The sequence below is a fragment of the Clinocottus analis genome, unplaced genomic scaffold (assembly GCF_023055335.1).
Source record: "Clinocottus analis isolate CAN_PGR_092001 unplaced genomic scaffold, fCliAna1.0.p SCAF_5, whole genome shotgun sequence".
Taxonomy (NCBI): Eukaryota; Metazoa; Chordata; class Actinopteri; order Perciformes; family Cottidae; genus Clinocottus; species Clinocottus analis.
This window is the reverse complement of record NW_027176207.1, coordinates 17,709,508-17,728,085: the sequence shown is the minus strand read 5'-3', so window position 1 is coordinate 17,728,085 and position 18,578 is coordinate 17,709,508. Positions and strand designations below refer to the sequence as shown.

The 18,578-nt window shown below is 42.8% G+C and overlaps 1 protein-coding gene across 5 annotated transcripts in view; it reads left to right on the top strand.

The window, feature by feature from the left end:
* Positions 1-8,199: 8,199 nt before the first annotated feature.
* Positions 8,200-18,578, top strand: part of nsd1b (nuclear receptor binding SET domain protein 1b) — a 24,784-nt gene continuing 14,405 nt past the window's right edge. Inside the window, exons 1-6 of one of the 5 annotated variants that reach the window (XM_068601135.1) lie at positions 8,200-8,328; positions 8,443-8,537; positions 10,348-11,264; positions 13,445-13,583; positions 14,175-14,347; positions 14,561-18,266. In XM_068601135.1, coding sequence (XP_068457236.1) covers positions 10,365-11,264; positions 13,445-13,583; positions 14,175-14,347; positions 14,561-18,266 — 4,918 coding nt within the window. In that variant the 5' untranslated portion in view covers positions 8,200-8,328; positions 8,443-8,537; positions 10,348-10,364. Of the gene's footprint in view, positions 8,329-8,429; positions 8,574-9,216; positions 9,357-9,826; positions 9,973-10,347; positions 11,265-13,444; positions 13,584-14,174; positions 14,348-14,560; positions 18,267-18,578 lie in introns of those variants that run through there. The other 4 variants (XM_068601136.1, XM_068601137.1, XM_068601134.1 and 1 more) reach the window with 4 other exon arrangements.

Genomic DNA, 18,578 nt, shown 5'->3' with positions numbered 1-18,578 from the left:
AGCTAGTGGAGAACTAGCAGCAGTGTTAGAGGAGAGCTAGCAACAACGTTAACTGGCTACAGCGGGGAGCTAGCGGAGACACCCACCAAAGGTAGTAGCGGCTTGTAACCTGACTTTTTACAGTACTTTCCTTCAATTGTTTCTTGCATATGTTTGGAAAAATCATTTTTAAAAACACATCATTTTTAAACAATGAAAAATGTCTTAATTCGGCGTAATCTGGGGGATTTCAGCATTTTATGAAGTCAAGATTTTAAGAAGAAAAGCCACTATATTCATGTTGTGTTCAAGCATTATTTGTTCATGTGCGTTAGCTTTGTTACTGTTTATCTTCTGTAAATCAGTTCCTCACGCTGAGTGTATCTGAGTATACATACACATATTAGTGTATATAACTATATTGAGAGTCAAATTGATCATATGTGTTCAATATAATAAATAAAAAAACTCTTTACATGTTACATTGACTTGGTCTGAAATGTTTACCCGTGTTTGTGTTTTTCTGCACAGTTGTGGGGACATTTCCCGGCTGGTGTCGCTGCTCAACTCTCGTCAGTGTGAACATGCAGCATCGTAATTAGCTGGGACGCTCCTCCCTGCTGAAGCCCCACTTTGTGAAGGCAGGTGCAGCTTTAAATGACTTGACATTTTTTGCAGTGTGCAGGAGGTGGCAGGTTGTGAACCCACAACCCACATCTCATATACATAATCCAGCAGGCAGGCGGGCCCCTGTGCTTGTTGAATGGGGGGGCTCTCCCTTTCCTCTGGGGACGTTTCGGGGCTGAAAGAGAACCCTCACCACCCGGCTACCGGGGGCCCGTGGGCGCAGTGAGAAAATGAAGACCTCTGCGCCCCTCTAAATCCCCAGGAATTTCTCATTAAGCAAGGGGTCCTGGGCTGCCGAGGGCCCTCTGGGCCCTCACCCACCCCCCGCGAGGGGTCTCCCTCTCTGGTGCGGAGAATGGAGCCCTCCACTCCACTTTGTGCTGGCTGCCGGCTACCAGGGCCTGTTATTCACCTTCTCCTTTCTCACCAGCACAAGAGCTTTCTCCCAATCATGCTTTGAAAGCCCTCAGGACTTCCTCTTCCTTTCATTCAGTTTTTACATAAGTGTGTGTGTGCGTGTGTGTGTGTGTGTGTGTGTGTGTGTGTGTGTGTGTGTGTGTGTGTGTGTGTGTGTGTGTGTGTGTGTGTGTGTGTGTGTGTGATGTCTTATTAGACCCCAAAAGAGAGAAAGGCATAATTGAATGTGACATTTTTTTTTTCTTTTCTTAATGGTATCCTGAGATATTTTTGTCTGGAGGCGCCAAAGCTGGAATGGAGCGGGCTCTCATTTCAAAGAGAGTTTTTTCTTCTCCTTCTTCTTCCTCTTATTCACACGTTGTTCACGAGTACAAGGGGGATTAATGAGGATTATGTATATGAGCAGAGGTAATGAGTTTTGATGAGAGGAGAGTAGAGAGGATATTTAGTGTAAGATTTCAAAACATCTCAGAGCGTCAAGTTTTGGCAGCATCAGCGCTTCCTGACTTTTCCTGTTGTGGAGTCACTTCGCCCTCATATTTATATGCACAAGATACTTTAAAAAAGGATAAAAAGCGAATTAAGATTGAAAAATGTACAAATAAATTGAAGAGACCGGTCGTGCTGTTTGTGTATTTGGTTCCTCTTGAAGAGCTTACACTGAACACTGAAGCCCAAAATATGATTTCACCTGATTATTACTTATTCTAATTACAGCTAAATAAGTAATTTGAACATGCTTACCTTGTTCAGGTGTTCATAGCCTCACTCAGTGAGATACATTTTTCTATATATTTTTGGTTTATTCACATTATTTTCTCTTGTTCTTGTTTTGAAGATCTTATGAAACTTTGGCTTCAAAAATAAATACAAAAATATAACTTTTCTCAAACTAAACCCAATTTGGTGTTGTTTTTTTGTTACTCAGCCAACAAATAAAAGTACAAGTCAAGGTATTGACTTGGGTGTTTCTATTTTTTCCTACTTTTACTTATACTTTACTACATCACAGAGGTAAATATTGTAATTTTTCATCTTCTTACTTTTCAGATGACATTTTTTCATCCCCTTCCTGTCCAGTTGAAACTATTAGTCACCAGCTGTGTTGATTTTATGTTTCTGATGAACTGAAGGATCAAGTGTTCCTTCTTAAGCTAAATAAACTACTTAAAAAGCCTCTTAGATAAGCTGAATGCAAAGCTGAAAACAGCTGTTGCAACATACACATTAATGCAGCACTAATAATAAATACATAAGAGTGAAACACAGCACAATGAGTTATTGTACTTGTCATGCTTTAAGTACATCCAGCTGATAGCTGCATAGTTTTATTGAAGTAAAGCTTTGAATGCAGGACTTTTACTTGCAGGGGAAGATCTGAATACTTCCTCTGATCGTCTCGAGACGATCGGTCCAGCAGGAGAGCTGGATGATATCTGTCTCCATGGCGATAAGATGATTCAGCATGCGGGGTTGTTGGTCAACCGTGACATCAACTCCAGGTGTTGAGGCTTCTGGCCGCTTGCAGCCCCTAAAAATGTGTTTCCTCTGGTGGCGTGTCCTCGTTTAATAATATGTGTAAAAAAGATACTAAATGCAGGGAGATGTATTCATGTCCTGGCAGCGTGACGGTAGAATCCATTGAATTGTGATATAAAAAGTTGTAATTGTAGTTGTTAGATCGGCCACAACACTGGTTGCTCATGTTCAAGTAAATACAATTTATAGACAATTAACAGTGCTTGTATTAACTGTAAAAAATGTTTTTAAAAAACCCCACAAAGAGTGTCTTTTTACTTCTTTTTCTTGTTGTTGTTGTTGTTGTTCTTCTTCTTCTTCTTCTTGTTCTTCTTCTTCTTGTTCTTCTTCTTCTTCTTCTTCTTCTTCTTCTTCTTCTTCTTCAATATCTTCAGTGTGACAGAAGTGTAATGAAACTGAGACAAAATAAGTTGATTGTGAGAGAAAGAGAGTGAGAGAGAGAGAGAGAAAGAGAGAGAGAGAGAGAGAGAGAGAGAGAGAGAGAGAGAGAGAGAGAGAGAGAGAGAGAGAGAGAGAGAGAAAGAGAGAGAGAGAGAGAGAGAGAGAGAGAGAGAGAGAGAGAGAGAGTTGTCCCATGCAGGCCAGGACAGCTGACAGCTGGGTTCAGCGGGGGTCAGAGGTCACGGATTGGCAGCAGTGGGGGAGTGAAGTGGAATCTAAAACAACAGGAAGACACAAACACACACACACATACACACACACACACACTCACTCATACATTTCCGGCAGAGGAGGCGAACGTGGGCCTCCGGATCTCTCGTGTGACAAACAGTTGACTAAAACTTCATCAGTGTGGTGTGAACACTTCCTCCCTCATATCTGATCCAGGAGCTTTCACTGCGTGTGTGCACGTGTGTGCGTGTGTGTGTGTGTGTGTGTATGTGTGTGTGTGTGTGTGCGCGTGTGTGCTCACTCTCACGTACTACTATCTTCATGAGCACCAGTTTGAGACATTGGACAGTGATCACATGTTAGTAAAGTTAGAGGATATTTTTAGAAGAATAAAAGCTCCCAAAAGCCCAAAAGCCAAAGTTAAAGTTGAAAAGCCTGTTGGCCGTGTGGTTAAAGGAATAGTTCCCCGAATAACAATATAATTATTTTTTAGTTTTCACCTCCCGGGGCTTTCTATGGTCCCACAACATGAACACATAACAGTGCAAATAGATTTCAACACAGACGATATGAACTATTCCTTTAAGACTTCGTCTCATGTATCTGCAACATTCCTCAATTTGTTTTTTTGACAGGCGCACCATTTGCTTTACGTCATCCCTCTTTCTTTCCCTACATTATTTGTGTCTTTATCTGAACTGCCAAACTGTCCAAGGCCTTCTAAGCCTTCTGTGAAGGCCTAAACAGGATCACAAAGTTATAGCTATTAAATAATTTTTCACAAATACACTACATGTATTGTCATTATTTTTGCATATTCACTTATTTTCTCATTGCACAGCTGTGCCTTCATCTGTTTCTTTGCTTCTTGAGGCCTCTTGTATGGCTTCTTAGGACCTGTTTAACAGCATTTTTTATCCAATCACATGTCACCTGTCTTCCTCTATGTAAGAGTTGCCTGGTTAAAATACATGAACAGCCTTCTCGAGACCCTAGACGTGTGATTGGTCACAGGACCCATGTGACCATTAACGTGCGCTGTGATTGGTCAGTGTAGCTAACCATCTCACACCTGGAAGCGAGAATATCAGGATTTACTGATGACCCCTTTCCCACAGAGGGTTATGTGCGTCTGGTGAGTAAAATGCTGATTATTTTAGCGTTTTATACATTTTCAGTCGTATTTCATCATAAACAAGCCACAGTGCTGTTGCTGCTGCTGCACCTGGGGCTGCTGGGGGCGCACTGCGCAGGGAGCAGCTCCGCGGGTCGGGTCCGCAGGTCCGCGGGTCGGGTCCGCAGGTCGGGTGTCTGCTGCGGAGCGGGTCCACACATGGTGGACTGTATGAACGCGCTGTGTGTTGTGTGGTTTCGGTCCGTGACAGTAACTCCAGGGACACTTTTCTCCCCCCGAGTCCACCGGTGATGTGGACTGAATGGCATTCATTGAAAGCTTAAGTCTAAAACCACGTCCCGCCACTGATGAATACAATACGGTGATTAAAAAAAATGTGTTATTTCTGGGTTATTTTTTTTTATTATTTTTGATCAAATGTAGAAATATATTTAAAACATGTATTTATTGATGTCATACTTATTTACCTTTTTAAAAAAAAAAAAAAAAGTTATCTATTTTTTATCATTCATTTCCGCATTTATTTATTCATTTCAGCTTTTATTTACTTTAGTATTTAATTCAGCTTGTATTTATTATTTTGTTTATTTATACAAGTATTATTTCTGCTTTTAATTGCTTATTTCAGCACCTATTTATTTATTAATGTTCCACTCTCCATTTGACAGAGGGACTTACAACCAGTTTGGCAGTTACACTTACAACAACATAAAGCACGGATTCGACTGGGGCTTGTTAATACATATGTAATGAGATATTAAATATTTTAAAAGAAAAGATGTGCAAATCTGAAAATAATGCTTTTATTTTGTTCAGTCACTTAAATCTCTATTTATGTTTTTTTCGTTTGTTTTTTTAAAATAAAACTACATGCACCCAGATTAAATATTGTGAAGTCATTTAATGGTGTGAAAAAAAGATCTTACTTTCTCTGCGTTTGGTCCGATTGTTGACCCTCCATGTCTTTGAATGTGCTGTGCTGCCCTCTAGTGGACGCAATAAGTCTTTACAAGAGAATGGAGCTCATAATAAATCCCACAAGAGTCTAGTAGAAGCAACAACCTCGATATGCAAACATTAGAGGAAAATGTAAAAAAATTTGGAAATACTCTTTATTTCTTGAATACGCAACCGATATGCATTGTTAACTAAGTATTTAGTCAAGTAGATGTGCTTAAAGTATACTTTTAGGTACTACTACTTTACTTGAGTATTTCCATTTTATGATACTTTATACTTCTAGTGAAATGTGTACTTTTGAATCTACACGTTTTTTGATAATTTACGTTACTTTGCTGATTTTGATTAATATTACAAAACATAATCTAGAAATAAATAATAACGTATTATTATGAAGCTTCCCAACGACACAAAAAGTTAAAATGAGCTCCACTTTTACCATCTGCAACATTAAAGTGATGCATCAATAATTATAATCCAATGATCCAATATATTATTCAGAATTGAATTATTCTGCGTGTAGAGTATTTTTATTTTAGATACTTTATGATGCTAATACTTTTGTACTTTTACTTTTTTACTTTAATTTTAAATTATTAGAGTGTTTCTACTTTTACTCACGTAAAAGATCTCAGAATTTTTTCCACAGCACTTTACCTGCATGACCTACATTAACTGATGTTTCCAGCAGTTTTTCTGGAATCCCGGTTAGCTCATAGTAACCAGCCCTGAAGCAGAATAACACCCTTCCTCTGTATTGTTACATAACATGGGTTCAAAGCCTGGTCAACAAAAGTAGGTCTAAAGACCATGAGCTCATATGACCTAAAAACCATTGTTCTTTTTTTTGCTGAGTCACGTGTTGGAGGGAAAGAAACCACACAGGTGTGTCATGAGTGTTCATGAAAGTTGTGTGTAGCTTTAGTGACATAAGTCACTGTATAATTTGTAGCATGTATGACACATTTGACATGCTAAAACTCAAGAATGGCAGCAGCTGAGGTGGGACTTTCTCACTGTAAAGTAAAAGTACAAACTCAGAAGGAAAATGGCCGCCATATATTGCTTTATGTTGTAATTGTACACACTGAGTCATCAATGTGTTAGGTTTGTTTTATGGTTGTTGTTCCTAAAGGTGGAGTTAGTGTTATTATAGTTATCTAGTTAGTCATGTGATTACAGATAAGGGTCAGACCGCCTGAGGCGATGTCACTTGAGTACGTTTCAAGACTACAAACTTGAAAATGAAAAATAATCTTGGTGTTGTGGAGTTAGAAAGAAGTGAGACCTCTGTAGCTCGATGCTGGTATTTGCAGCAGGCTCAAGGCTCCAGGCCGCATTATGGCCAGCAGAACACACCAGAACCTATGACATGACTGCTGGAGCTCGAGTTGCATTGTGGGTAATGTAGGCCGAGTTTCGACAAGGAAGGAGAAGGTGTGGAATAAAAAAGAAAAAGTATAAAAAATATCTCTAGTTCCGCTTCATCAATGTTAATATATTTTGTATTATTAAACCGCCCTGTGAGTCTGATGATGTTATGGTGGAATAGTCTTTGAATTGATAAGAAAAACTAAGTTCTGCAATACAAATTTGTATTCACTTTGTATGACCTTTCTCTCAATTTATTTTTTGGTGAAATATTGGATCACTTAACTTATAATGTTCTATGTATGTTAATTTAAATTCATGTAAGAGCACAATGCCATAAGAGAAATACTTAAGTAAAGTAAAAGTGCCTCAAAAATGTACTTATATGCAGTTATTGCTTAAATGCTGTTAGTTATTTTCCACCTCGTTGACGTTCTGTCACACAAACAATAGGAACTAAGCAGGATTTGTAGTGTTATTATACTGCCGTACAACCGTATGTGACAAGTACATGTATTTGTACCAAGTACTTCATTTCCTTAGCAATAATATCTCATAATACACAGTACTATTAATAATATATACTTCTGAAAGGACTGTTTCTGCATACTTGTATTCAGATTTTTTGCATGTCGTTGAGTATTTTTGGACTGAAGTGGTATCAAAAGTTGGTCTGAAGTGGAGATCCGGGGAACTTGGTAGCCTGTAAATGAGGACGTAACGGTCGAGTCTCGTGACGGCGGTTCACCAGCAGTGCGCGCGCTGTGGCCGGTGCGCGGCGCTGTTCTGCGCAGCGTCAACCCGCAGCAGGCCCGGTCCCCGTGTGCCTGTCCCCGTAAACCAGTCTCCTTCTCTCCTTGTCTGTCTCTCGCGTCCTCACCTAAACCCGTTCTCTTCTGCTAGGATCGAGGCTGAAAAGCAAAAAAAAAAACAAAAAAAAAACACCCATCCTAAAGCATCCATGTTTCCTCTTCGGCTTAGTTTTTTCTTTTTTTTTACCCCGTGGGAAGAAATGAGCTGGCTGATTCGCCGAGAGGGTTTTAGAAAACGTTAATATTCACATGAACAGTCCTGTAGAGACTCGTCTTTTCATTTTTTCAACAGTTACACGGCCGAGCTTTATTTTGAATCTGCAGAGGAGGAGGAGGTGGAGGAGGAGGAAGAGGGTTTTCTGTGTGGTGGTGGCCGTGTCGATCATAACCGCCGTTCCCCAAATCGCCTCCCGAGGACAAGAGGGGGGGGGGGGGGTGGGTGTGGAGAGGGTCTTTTTCACCTTTTCTCCAACCACCCCCTCACTAAAAAAGCAGAAATCTCACAGCTCAGCTCACCGGCCGAGAGAAGCTGCAGTTGTTTTTCCAGCTTTCACCCGTTCGTTTCTGGACCAAAAAAAAACAACAAAAAAACAACAGAAACCGTGACAGTCCCCCTTCTTCCCACCCGCACAGTCGACGATTAAAGTGCCATTAAACGTTGAATTTTTGAGCAGTGAGACGTGCGTTTGACACACATACACATACATGGTGGATAACTGTGCCTCAGTCCCCCCCCCACCCCCCCTTGTCGTGGCACAAACGCTCACAAGACAGTGACTTTGGGAGGCATAACGTGTAGGGGAAATGTTCCTGCCGTGTCATGGCCGATTCAAGACTCTGACCGGCCACCAGGAACACGGCCAAGGCTCAGAAGAGGTGCGCTTTCAGGCTCAGGTCCTCCGTGGCTGGGTGAACTTTATATCGAGCATATATTAACACTTTGTGGCCTGCTTCTTTTTTTTTTTGTTTTTTTTTTTCTCCTCCTCTAAGGCTGGAGGACTCCATTTTGAAGGGACCGGGTGTGCAGCCCAGAGACTACACAGCAACTCGTCTCAGAAAAAAAGGAAACCCATCTGTTTCTACGGGTACCCTGCTGCACCATTCCACTGCTTCTCAGACGTGTTAGTGGTGGACATTTTTTTTAAATTACTTCTCTTTATTAATATTTTTGTGTCTGCTGGCCCAAGTGCGAGTCGGGGGGTGGGGGTGGTGGGTGAAGGGGCCAGCGTGTTGGCACAAGTTTGGCATGTGACATGTCAATGGTGACGGCAGCTCGGTACAGTATAATAATTGAGGCTTGTAATTAAGGACAGGGGGCGGGGCTAGATTTTTGGAGGTGTTTTATGGGGTTTATCCATTTTATTTTTCTGGTGTCTGTCAACTTATATGTGTTTAGTTTTTTTTTTTTGTTTCCTTGGAAGAGAGATTTACGACCCCCTTCCACGATGTGTGGACCGGCTGGGGAGGGAGGCGGCGGTGACGCCTGGCAGTGCGCACAGCAGAGAGAGAGACTTTCAGGGGGCAAGGCAGAGTCTGCAGGCAGGAAACGGCCAGAAATCCACACGGGGCGAATTAGAAAGTTGTAGTCACAAAGCAGAGGGTGGAGGGTGTGTTTGTGTGTGTGGAGGGGTGTCGCTGGAGGAGCACAACACGCCTGGATCTCGATTCCAGGGGCCGCTGGACCAGGCTTTAGCGCATGTAGAGAGGAGGAGGAGGAGGAGGGAGGAAGAGGAGGAGGAGGGAGGTGGAGGGGGCAGTCAGCGAGTACGTTTCACAGGATCCGGGCCTAGTAGTGTTGCCGCTGGGACTCTCCTCATCCGCTTTCAAAAAATCGGAAATTGGCACATTTAGACGCCAAAATGAGCGGGTCGAGGGTCACGTTTGCGGTGGCCGACACCGGAATGGTAAGATTCTCGCGACAGATCCCGTGTCATTCGGCGTTTTCTCCGTGATTTTTGTTTGATGCACACATAGCTTGCATCTGTCGGGGAGGCAAGCGTGTGCAAGTGTGTGTCCCTCCGCGTGTGTTTGTGTGTGTGTCAGTGTGTGTCGGTGAACTTGTTTTGTGTCGTCTCGTGTTGTGTGGCGTTTTGTGTCTTGTGCAAGCATGCAAGCGACACACACACACACACACGCGCGCGCACATATACACACACACACACAGAGCCAGACAGACAGACAGGCAGACACACACATTCAGTGGCACACATCTATGAACACACGCACGCAGACGCGCGCGCACGAACGGGTCCATTTTATTTCCAGTTGCTGGTTGCAGCGCCGGCGTGTATGACGGTTGATTTTGACATGACGCGCTGTAATTCATTTCCTTTATTGTGTGTCGTGTGTAGTGCATGCACGAGCGGGAGTTTACAGGCTGCTGACCTTCTCCTACTTGATGTAATTCTCATCATATCGCGAGCATTTTCCTCAAAGGCTTCATCGCGGCGGTTGCGATGTTTGCGCAGAATCTCTTCCAAACAAAAAAAATGTCACCATAGGTCGATCTGCTCGTCGTCAGTGAGTCTGTTTACGTTTTATTTTGACACCATGTGAAGGCAGGTTTGTGTTGTATTTCACGTATTTGATGGCTGAGCTGTGCCACTTCTTTCTTTTTTTTGTATGGATATATTATCTGCCACCAGCTGCCTGGGATAACTTTAGACAAGCTGCAGTGATGTTATGACAGATTGTAGAAACATGCTGTGCAAAAAAAACAAAACATGAATAAAATGTAATTTGGAATAGGATTATTATTGGACATATCTTAAAATGAAACTAAATTAGAGCCGGGTTCTACAGGTGTACTACAACGTGCCTTGGTGCAAGTCAAAATGTGCAGAATGTTTGTTTATGATTTTGGGCTCCACTGATATATTTCTGTATATGTTTCAGGGAGGAACCATGCCAGCATGAGTGGGCCTTACCCAGGCCCTGGCAGGGAGACTCATCAGTCCAGCTGCCCTTTGACCCCCGGCCGTGACCTCTCGGCTCACTCCTGCGCCGCCAGACACCATGACCACAGGATCGGGCTGACCATGTCTGCAGCCGCCGCCTCCTCCCTCAAGCATGCTTCCGTCTATGGGTTTACACAAAGAGACCACTCCTCTTCCTCCTCCTCTTCTTCCTCCACCTACAGTCCTCTCAGGAGGCTGCAACATCTCACCACCATGGTGAGCCAGCCGGACCTGGTCCTGCCGGTGAGGGAGCCAGAGAGGAGCTGGGAGTGGGGGGTCAATAAGAAGGAGAGGGGGAAGGGGATGGAGAGGGACTCCTGGGCTGATTGCACGAGCGGTGATTATTCGGGCACCCAGAACACAAGCAGAGGGGAGAGCTTTGGTGGCTCTGCTGGTGGACAAAAACAACCCGTGGCCCAAACTAGAAGTAGAGACGCGCCGGCAGCCAATCGCGGCGATCCCGTCGCGTCTGAGAAAAAGACGGAAGGTTGCTTCTCGGGGCCGCCCAGCCCGGCCTTCTCCCTCGATAGCAACAGCCCCTTCGCTAACGGCTTCCTGCACTTTGAATCCTCTTTGTTTGAGGATGACGACGACAATGATGAAGAGCAGGGGACTGTGTCGCCTCTGGGGGAAAGCTTGCAGGACAAACAAGAGGATGAGGGGAATGTCCTCCAGTCCACACCTGGACACTTGACCCCGGAGACTAAGGATGTTACCGTCTCGTCGGCCAAGGTGGTCACCCGGTCCCAGTCCTCGGGGCAGCGCAGGAGATACTGGGACGGCTCGGATGACGAGTGGGAGAGCGACACCGAGCTGCTCCTGCTGGACGGGGATTGTCCCTCAATGCATTCATTGGCAAGTTTTATCCTCATTACTTCAAGTAAACAAAAGCAATACCTCTATTAGGTATTAGGTAACAAACACCTTTCTTTCTGGTTTTGACACAACATTGTATAATTTCACAATGGCCCTCAGTCAAAGGAGTTTCCCCTTCCTAGAACATATGTATTTAGTGCTGATTACATTACGTGTTTACACACAAACCTTGTGCATGACACACTGAACACCTGCACTATCGTTCACCTGTTGTAATGGATTGATACACGGCTCCACGACCTAGCTGGGTCGTTGAGAAACATGTTCGTCTTCTATTTACAAAGAGCTAAAGGAGAAAGTTAAGCTTCTCCAGAGGTTTTGTCAAGAGAGCTGAAGAGGGTGTCGTGGAGGGGAAAGACGTGAGGCTGGCCTGCTGTGTAAGGTGAAAGGGACAGGTGAATGCCAACAGGAAGTAAGTTCTTGTGGATCGGATGCTGATTTGGCCTGTTCATCTACAAGGCCTGCAGGCTGCTAATGGAGGCAATTAAGGTACTTAAAAACCCATAGCCTGTGATTGCAAAAAACACACTCTGAGTCCTCTGTCAACTCATGACATGATGAGCATACATTGTTGGATTCAGTATGACTCCAGAATTTGCAATGATTGGTCAATGATTCAAAAGCCTTTTCTGCAGGGAAGATACAATATTTTCTCTTCACAGCTTAAAGTTAAAAATAGTTTTTTAACAAATGGATGTAATATGTTAATTACTCAGCTTTAAAAGTGATCTTAGGTGGATTGTTTTGACTCTGGACAGAGCAAGACTAGCTGTTTTTTTTTCTTTCCTGTTTTCAGACTTTGTGCAAAGCTAAGCTAACCAACTGCTAACTTTGCACAGATATGAGAGGAGTATTGGTCTTTTTATATAGCTATCAGAAACAAATAGAATCAGTGTATTTCCCAATTTCTTAAAAAATAGTCTCAAAGGACCTGGAGCCAAACTATTTTTTGCTTTTATTGTTTGGTCAGAAACTCCCCATTGCAGTGTTTTCCTCAGGAATACATTTAGGAACGCTGTTATTTCTGTGTATACGCTGCAACTGGGCCAAATATTTCAGAAACTCAACATTGACTATCTGGCTGTTGTTACGTGGCTAACTAGCTTTGTGATGTATCATGATTTTACATATGAATAAGACTTTATTGAGCCTCTGGAGGGAAAAACTAAAGCAACACTTACAGTCACTGATTATGAGGTTAGTAGCTAGTTAGTAGCTCAGCAGCACAAGCATTTGTTATGTAGATTATGTGATGAATATTCATTCATACATGTAATGAACAGCTCTAGGCAAGCCGGTTCCCCTGCTTCCTGTTTTAATAACAAGCTATGATCAAATCCTGGCTGTCGCTTCGGACAGACATGAGAGCGGGATTAACTTTTCCTGGACTTTTCCTTTTTAAAATGCAATCCTAGCAGCAGCCAGTATCAGCCCTGTGGCCATTGATGCTACATGCCGGTCGTAACTCAGGCCTGCTCATGTACCTCGACATGTCCTCTCAACCTGCTGCTGTGAGCAGTCACTCCTATTACCACAAATGCTGTAGTAGCATCAAGTGCTACCAGGCTGTGATATTCTTTTACGAGGGTTTCCAACCTGTTTTGATACAAACCAAGGCTAAAATTAGACCTTGGATAAAGCCTATAGAGACTATTGTTGGTCCGAGGCTGAAGTGATTCTTTGTGGAGGAACCCAGTTTTACAGAAATGTTGATTGTAGAATTTCTTTGGTCGAGGACCAAAGAAATAGTTTTCAGTCATTTCAGTAAATAAATTCCTCATAATCTCCTATATTGAACACTGAGCTTCAAAATGTGCATTAGTTTCTCATAGCCTGTAACTAATACAGTTACTTCTTTGGTTACTGTTCATAGATCTATATCTTATTTAGATACACAGTCTTGGAGGATCAGCAGGTGTTTGACACAGCTCGAGATGCAGGATTGCCATCGGTCAAGCCTCACCTGGATTATGCAACATTTCTATGTTGATGTCTTTGAAAGTAGAGTAAATGCACATAACGGGGTCGCGATGTACTTCCTAAAAATGAGAAGCGATCAACACATCTGGAGCTGTGATCTGGTGAGAACCCAAAACCCATCTCATTTTCATTTGTCTGATTGCAGTTTTCTTTCTTCATTGTCACGTTGTCGACAGCAGAACAGCCTCAAGAAAAGGTCTTTACCGCCTTTGAAGTTTCTAGAGGGTGAAGTTATTTGGGCAAAGTTCAACCGAAGACCATGGTGGCCGTGTGAGGTGACCGTTGACCCGACACAGGGAATCTATCACAAAGTAAAAGGTGGGCCAAAGACATAACTGACTTCAAATAATGGCCTACATTGCGCAACAATTATCTTCAATCGTTTGACTTGCTCTATTGATGGTTTTGGTAAATTGATATCCTCAGCTGGTTCTAGCAGAGCATGTCAGATGATTAATAATTCAAAAAAAGCAAATAATTAGATTGTTCCCTTTTTATAAAAACAGTTATTTTAAGCACTCGCATCCCCTGACATGCACACTGACTGTATTATGCTATCATGCTATAAAATAATTCCTTCGCAAATGTGGAGTCCTTAAGTAGTAATTCTAGGCACAAACACTTGTTGTTTGCTGGATTTTCCCAGTTTAGTATTTAGTTAAATAACACAAACTGCTGGTATTGTGGTTTATTTTTGTCCCACTGTCTATTAAATCATGTATAGATATAGTACATACAAAAAATGTATTCTCATACCTGCATGCACATTTGATTGTAGTTATATAGAGAGTCTCGGTTCTCTTGTATTTTAAAGCTCCCTTTGCTAAGCTGACGTACATATATCCTGTGCAGGATTTTGTAGTTTTAAATATCATATCAAGACATTGAGACGGATGTTTGTTGTCTTAGAGCCGAGTGACCGTCCCTGTCGGCTCTACCATGTCAGGACCTTTGGGGAGCCCGTGGAGTTCACCTGGTTGGAGGACAAAGCAACTCAAAGTTTCCAAGGAGGCTTTGAATTTGAACAGCTCCCCCTACTTCGCCGGAGGGGGAAGCAAAGGGAGCAGAACTACAAATTCACTGTAATTACTATTTTAAGAATAATGAGTCATTGCTTGCATGCCCTAATAAAAATTTGGTCTCAATCATCATTGCTGGATGATCATCGTCTTAGACAATAAAAGAAAGGTTGCAGACTATAGAAATTACTTTTGTTACAATTAAGAAATGCTTCTGTAAACTAGTAAATTATGTGTGCAAAAACTGAGTAGTGTTCACCTATTATCTTTCTACAGATTGCAAAGCGTTTTCAGGACTCTTGGAAATCAAGTGTGGCAGAAGCTGAATCTGTTCTCCAAGAGAGACCCAAAATAGCTTCCTTCATTTCTTCGTCTATAGACGATGCCTTCCATGACAGTTCTACACCGAAGAGAGAGAACAAGGCCCATCCCGGCCTTCCTCCCTCCACTTCACCCACCCTTCCTAAGACATTGCACATTTCCAATGGATCCATTTCATCCCCAAGTACAACTCCAGCAAAGACAAGCACTTTAAGGAAATCTTCTAGCAAGAAGAAACCAAGTAAATCATTGAAGGACACAAGTAGTAAAAACTCTAAAAAGACATTGCATAATAGCCCTGACCAATCAGATCAAGACAATGGAGAATGCCCATATTCTGACCTTGACTCAGTCCCCAAGATTTTGTGTCCCAAAGCACTTGAACGCCAGGCAAAGCTAGCTTCAACTCAGCCATCTGTCCCAGTTGTCAAAGAGGTGAAAAAGCAGCCAGAGATTCAGACTGGTCTTTGGTTCAGTAAATCCGGCAAAGACAGACGACCTAAAACATCTAGTCCAGTGCCAGACCGCACTCTGTTTAGTAAGGTGCCCTGTAAGAAAAAGAACTCTTCTATTGTAAGTAAAAGGTTTCAAATTCCTAGTGTGTCCTCCTACAGTGGTGGGCCCGCTGACCAGTCAGGGTTGTCAGATAAGCATAAGACTCCAGTACCTGCAGAAACAAATCAGTCACCTGAACAGTACGGACATTTAAAGTGTAAAAACACCTCAGTTGTTGATAGGCCTTTTGGTTCAATTGTCAGTCCCACTGACAAGTCAGGATTGTCAGACAAGCATAAGACTCCGGTACCTGCCGAAACAAATCAGTCACTTGAACAGTACGGAAATTTAAAGTGTAAAAACACCCCAGTTGTTGTTGATAGGCCTTTTGGTTCAATTGTCAGTCCCACTGACAAGTCAAGATTGTCAGGCAAGCATAAGACTCCGGTACCTGCTGAAACAAATCAGTCACCTGAACAGTACGGACATTTAAAGTGTAAAAACACCCCAATTCTTGATAGGCCTTTTGGTTCAACTGGCAATCCCACTGACCAGATAGGATTGTCAGACAAGCATAAAATTTCAGTACCTGCTGAAGCCAATCAGTCACCTGAACAGTACGGACATTTAAAGTGTAAAAACATCCCAGTTGTTGATTGGCCTTTTGGTTCAACTGACAATCCCACTGACCAGATAGGATTGTCCGACAAGCATAAGATTTCAGGACTTGCTGAAGCCAATCAGTCACCTGAACAGTACGGACATTTAAAGTGTAAAAACATCCCAGTTGATGATTGGCATTTTGATTCAACTGACAGTCCCACTGACCAGATAGGATTGTCAGACAAGCGTAAGATTTTGGTACCTGCTGAAACAAATCAGTCACCTGAACAATACGGAAATTTAAAGTGTAAAAGCACCTCAGTTGTTGATAGTACCACTGACCAGTCAGGATTGTCAGACAAGCAGAGGTCACGTGTTACTGTTGAGACTGGTGTGCCCTCTGACAAGTGTGGATATGTAAAGGTTAGACAGACAGTGAGTAATACAGTTGACATTGATACTGGCTCAAAGTTGGACCAATTCGGTTGCTCAGATGTGAAAAAGGACTTTATGCCCAGTCCAGTAAGCTTCATAAACCAAAGTAGGTTGAGTGTAAAGAGAGTCAGTCAAACTCAACCTTCAGACTTGATAGCTGATAAAAAGGTCCCTGTAATTGATAGGATTTCTGACAAAGTAGAAGAAAAAGAAAGTAACAAGAAAGCAGGGTCCACTTTAAATGTTCACACTACTGATCCATTAGCAAGTCTAGACAAACAAACAAGTCTGGTTTCTAAGTATAGGCTGCCTTTTGTCAAATTAATACGCAAGGACATAAAGGGTAAGAAGTTCCTGAACTCCAGTGTAACCATTAGTCCCAGTGACCAACTTCGATGTACAAAGAATGAAAAAACACCAGACACTACTGTTACTAAAATGACCTCTAAACCGTCAGATTTGGTTGATGGCAAGGCAAGTGTCTCCATAGATCAGGTCGTCAGTTCAGAACCCATAAAGGTCTCAGTTAAGAAGTTAAAAGCAAGCGGTGGGACTGGTATTCTTCAACTCTCGTCAGAATCACGTCATGGTAAAACTATAGTTGCCTCAGATGTGCCAAGTGTGTCTGAGTTAGTTAGCCCAGGACCTGTAAATGTAAGCCCAAGCAATGTGACTTACTCATCCCCTAACCAATCAGAACAGTCAGAATGTAAGAAGACTCCTGCATCCAAAGCAACAAGCGTGTCCTCTGAGCAGGTAGGCAGTTCAGAGCAAAAAATGGCATCTACTAGTACAACTTGTAATGCAACTCCTACACCTTCTGACATGCATGACAATTTAGCCTGTAGGAAAGCTCCTGTGCCCAAAGGCGTGTGTTCTGCTAAATCCAAGAAAGTTATCCACAAATCAAAGCAGGTTCTTGACGAAGTCAATAAAGTCCTACTTCAAGAGCAGCCTGCCCACCTCCCCGCCAGCAGTCGTTTGATGACCAGAGCCCTGAAGGCAATGCAGGAGGCGGATCAGAAGAAGCGTGAAAACGCCCGAAAGAAGGCTGAGCAGATAAAACTCTTAAATCCAGACAGAAAAGCTGAGGACCTTGTACGTAATTCTGTACGTAACTCCAAACTGGACTTTTGCACTAAAATGAAATCTCTTAAATCTGTCAATAACAATGGCGAGTGTGATCAGGACATTTCTTCCAGCTGTAGTACCCCACCTTCAACATTGTCTGACTCGGATGTTGGTGTCAAGAGCGAAGATGAAGATCTGTCAATATCCTCAACTCCTCCAATGGACTTTATACCTCTTACTTCGAGGGTAAAGGCAAAGAAGGAAGAGATTTCCTCTGGCATACACCCCTCGTCCTCCCCTTCCTCACCATTTTCTTTTATGAATGCCTTTAAAAACGTGGAGGAGGTATCCTTCCAGTCCCTGACAAATGAGGGCGGTGGGAAACCCATCTCTTTCAAACCAGACACAAACTACAAGTTCAGCACTTTTCTCATGATGTTGAAGGACTTGCATGACACGAGAGAGCGAGATGGGACCCCTTTAGAACTGGAAATTGGGCCACCAAGTGCACATGTTAAGAAGGAACCCTTGGTGATGCCCGGGGAGGCGACACCCGCAGGCCAAGATCGACAAATTGAACACAAAAATCTATATTTAAGTCCAGACCAAATTGAAATCAAACACAATAGGGAGAGCACAAGTCAGATGTCCAAAAGGCCCTATAATAGAAAGGGCAGCACCACTGGGGTGAAAAAAAAAGCCATTCGCAAAGTGCCTTGTCGTCCTGCCAGATCTGGACCGGGTTTCCCAGGACTAGATTCCCTGCCAGCAATGGACTCTTCATCAGAAGTGGATTGCTCATCAAGAGTCCAGTCCCTGTTGGGCATTCAGACCAGTCCCTGGAAGTGGCAAGCTGTAGGTGGTGGACTAGTTGGGGAGAAGATGGAAGAGGATCAGTGGGGCAAAGTAAATGAGAATCTACAGAACATGATGCCTTTGGAGCAGAGGGAGTGTGACGCTACGCTGTGTCTGGAACAACCAAATGGCCTCGCTGCAGACGACACTGATAACAGTAGCTTGATTCACAACGCTGGAGAAGGTGACAAGGCTCCAAAAGGTAAGGACAGTCAAATTGAGAGAGTTTTCCCAAAGTAGGAAAGAACAATGTGACCGAAATCCTGGATGCATTCCGAAAAACATCTCAAAGTTTTAGTTATTGTAGTTTGGCCCACAGATTTGACGTTTGGGCGCTATAGGAGGCCTACGTAATGGGTTTTGTATGTAATTCATAAATGGTAGATGATGCTTCCATCTGCTCACCAATGTAACATTGTATATCATTATTTGCGCAGTACTTTTTTACAGTTTTTGGTGTATTTAGCTCAAATGAATTGCTACTCCAAGTACATGACAGGAAACCACCCCTGAA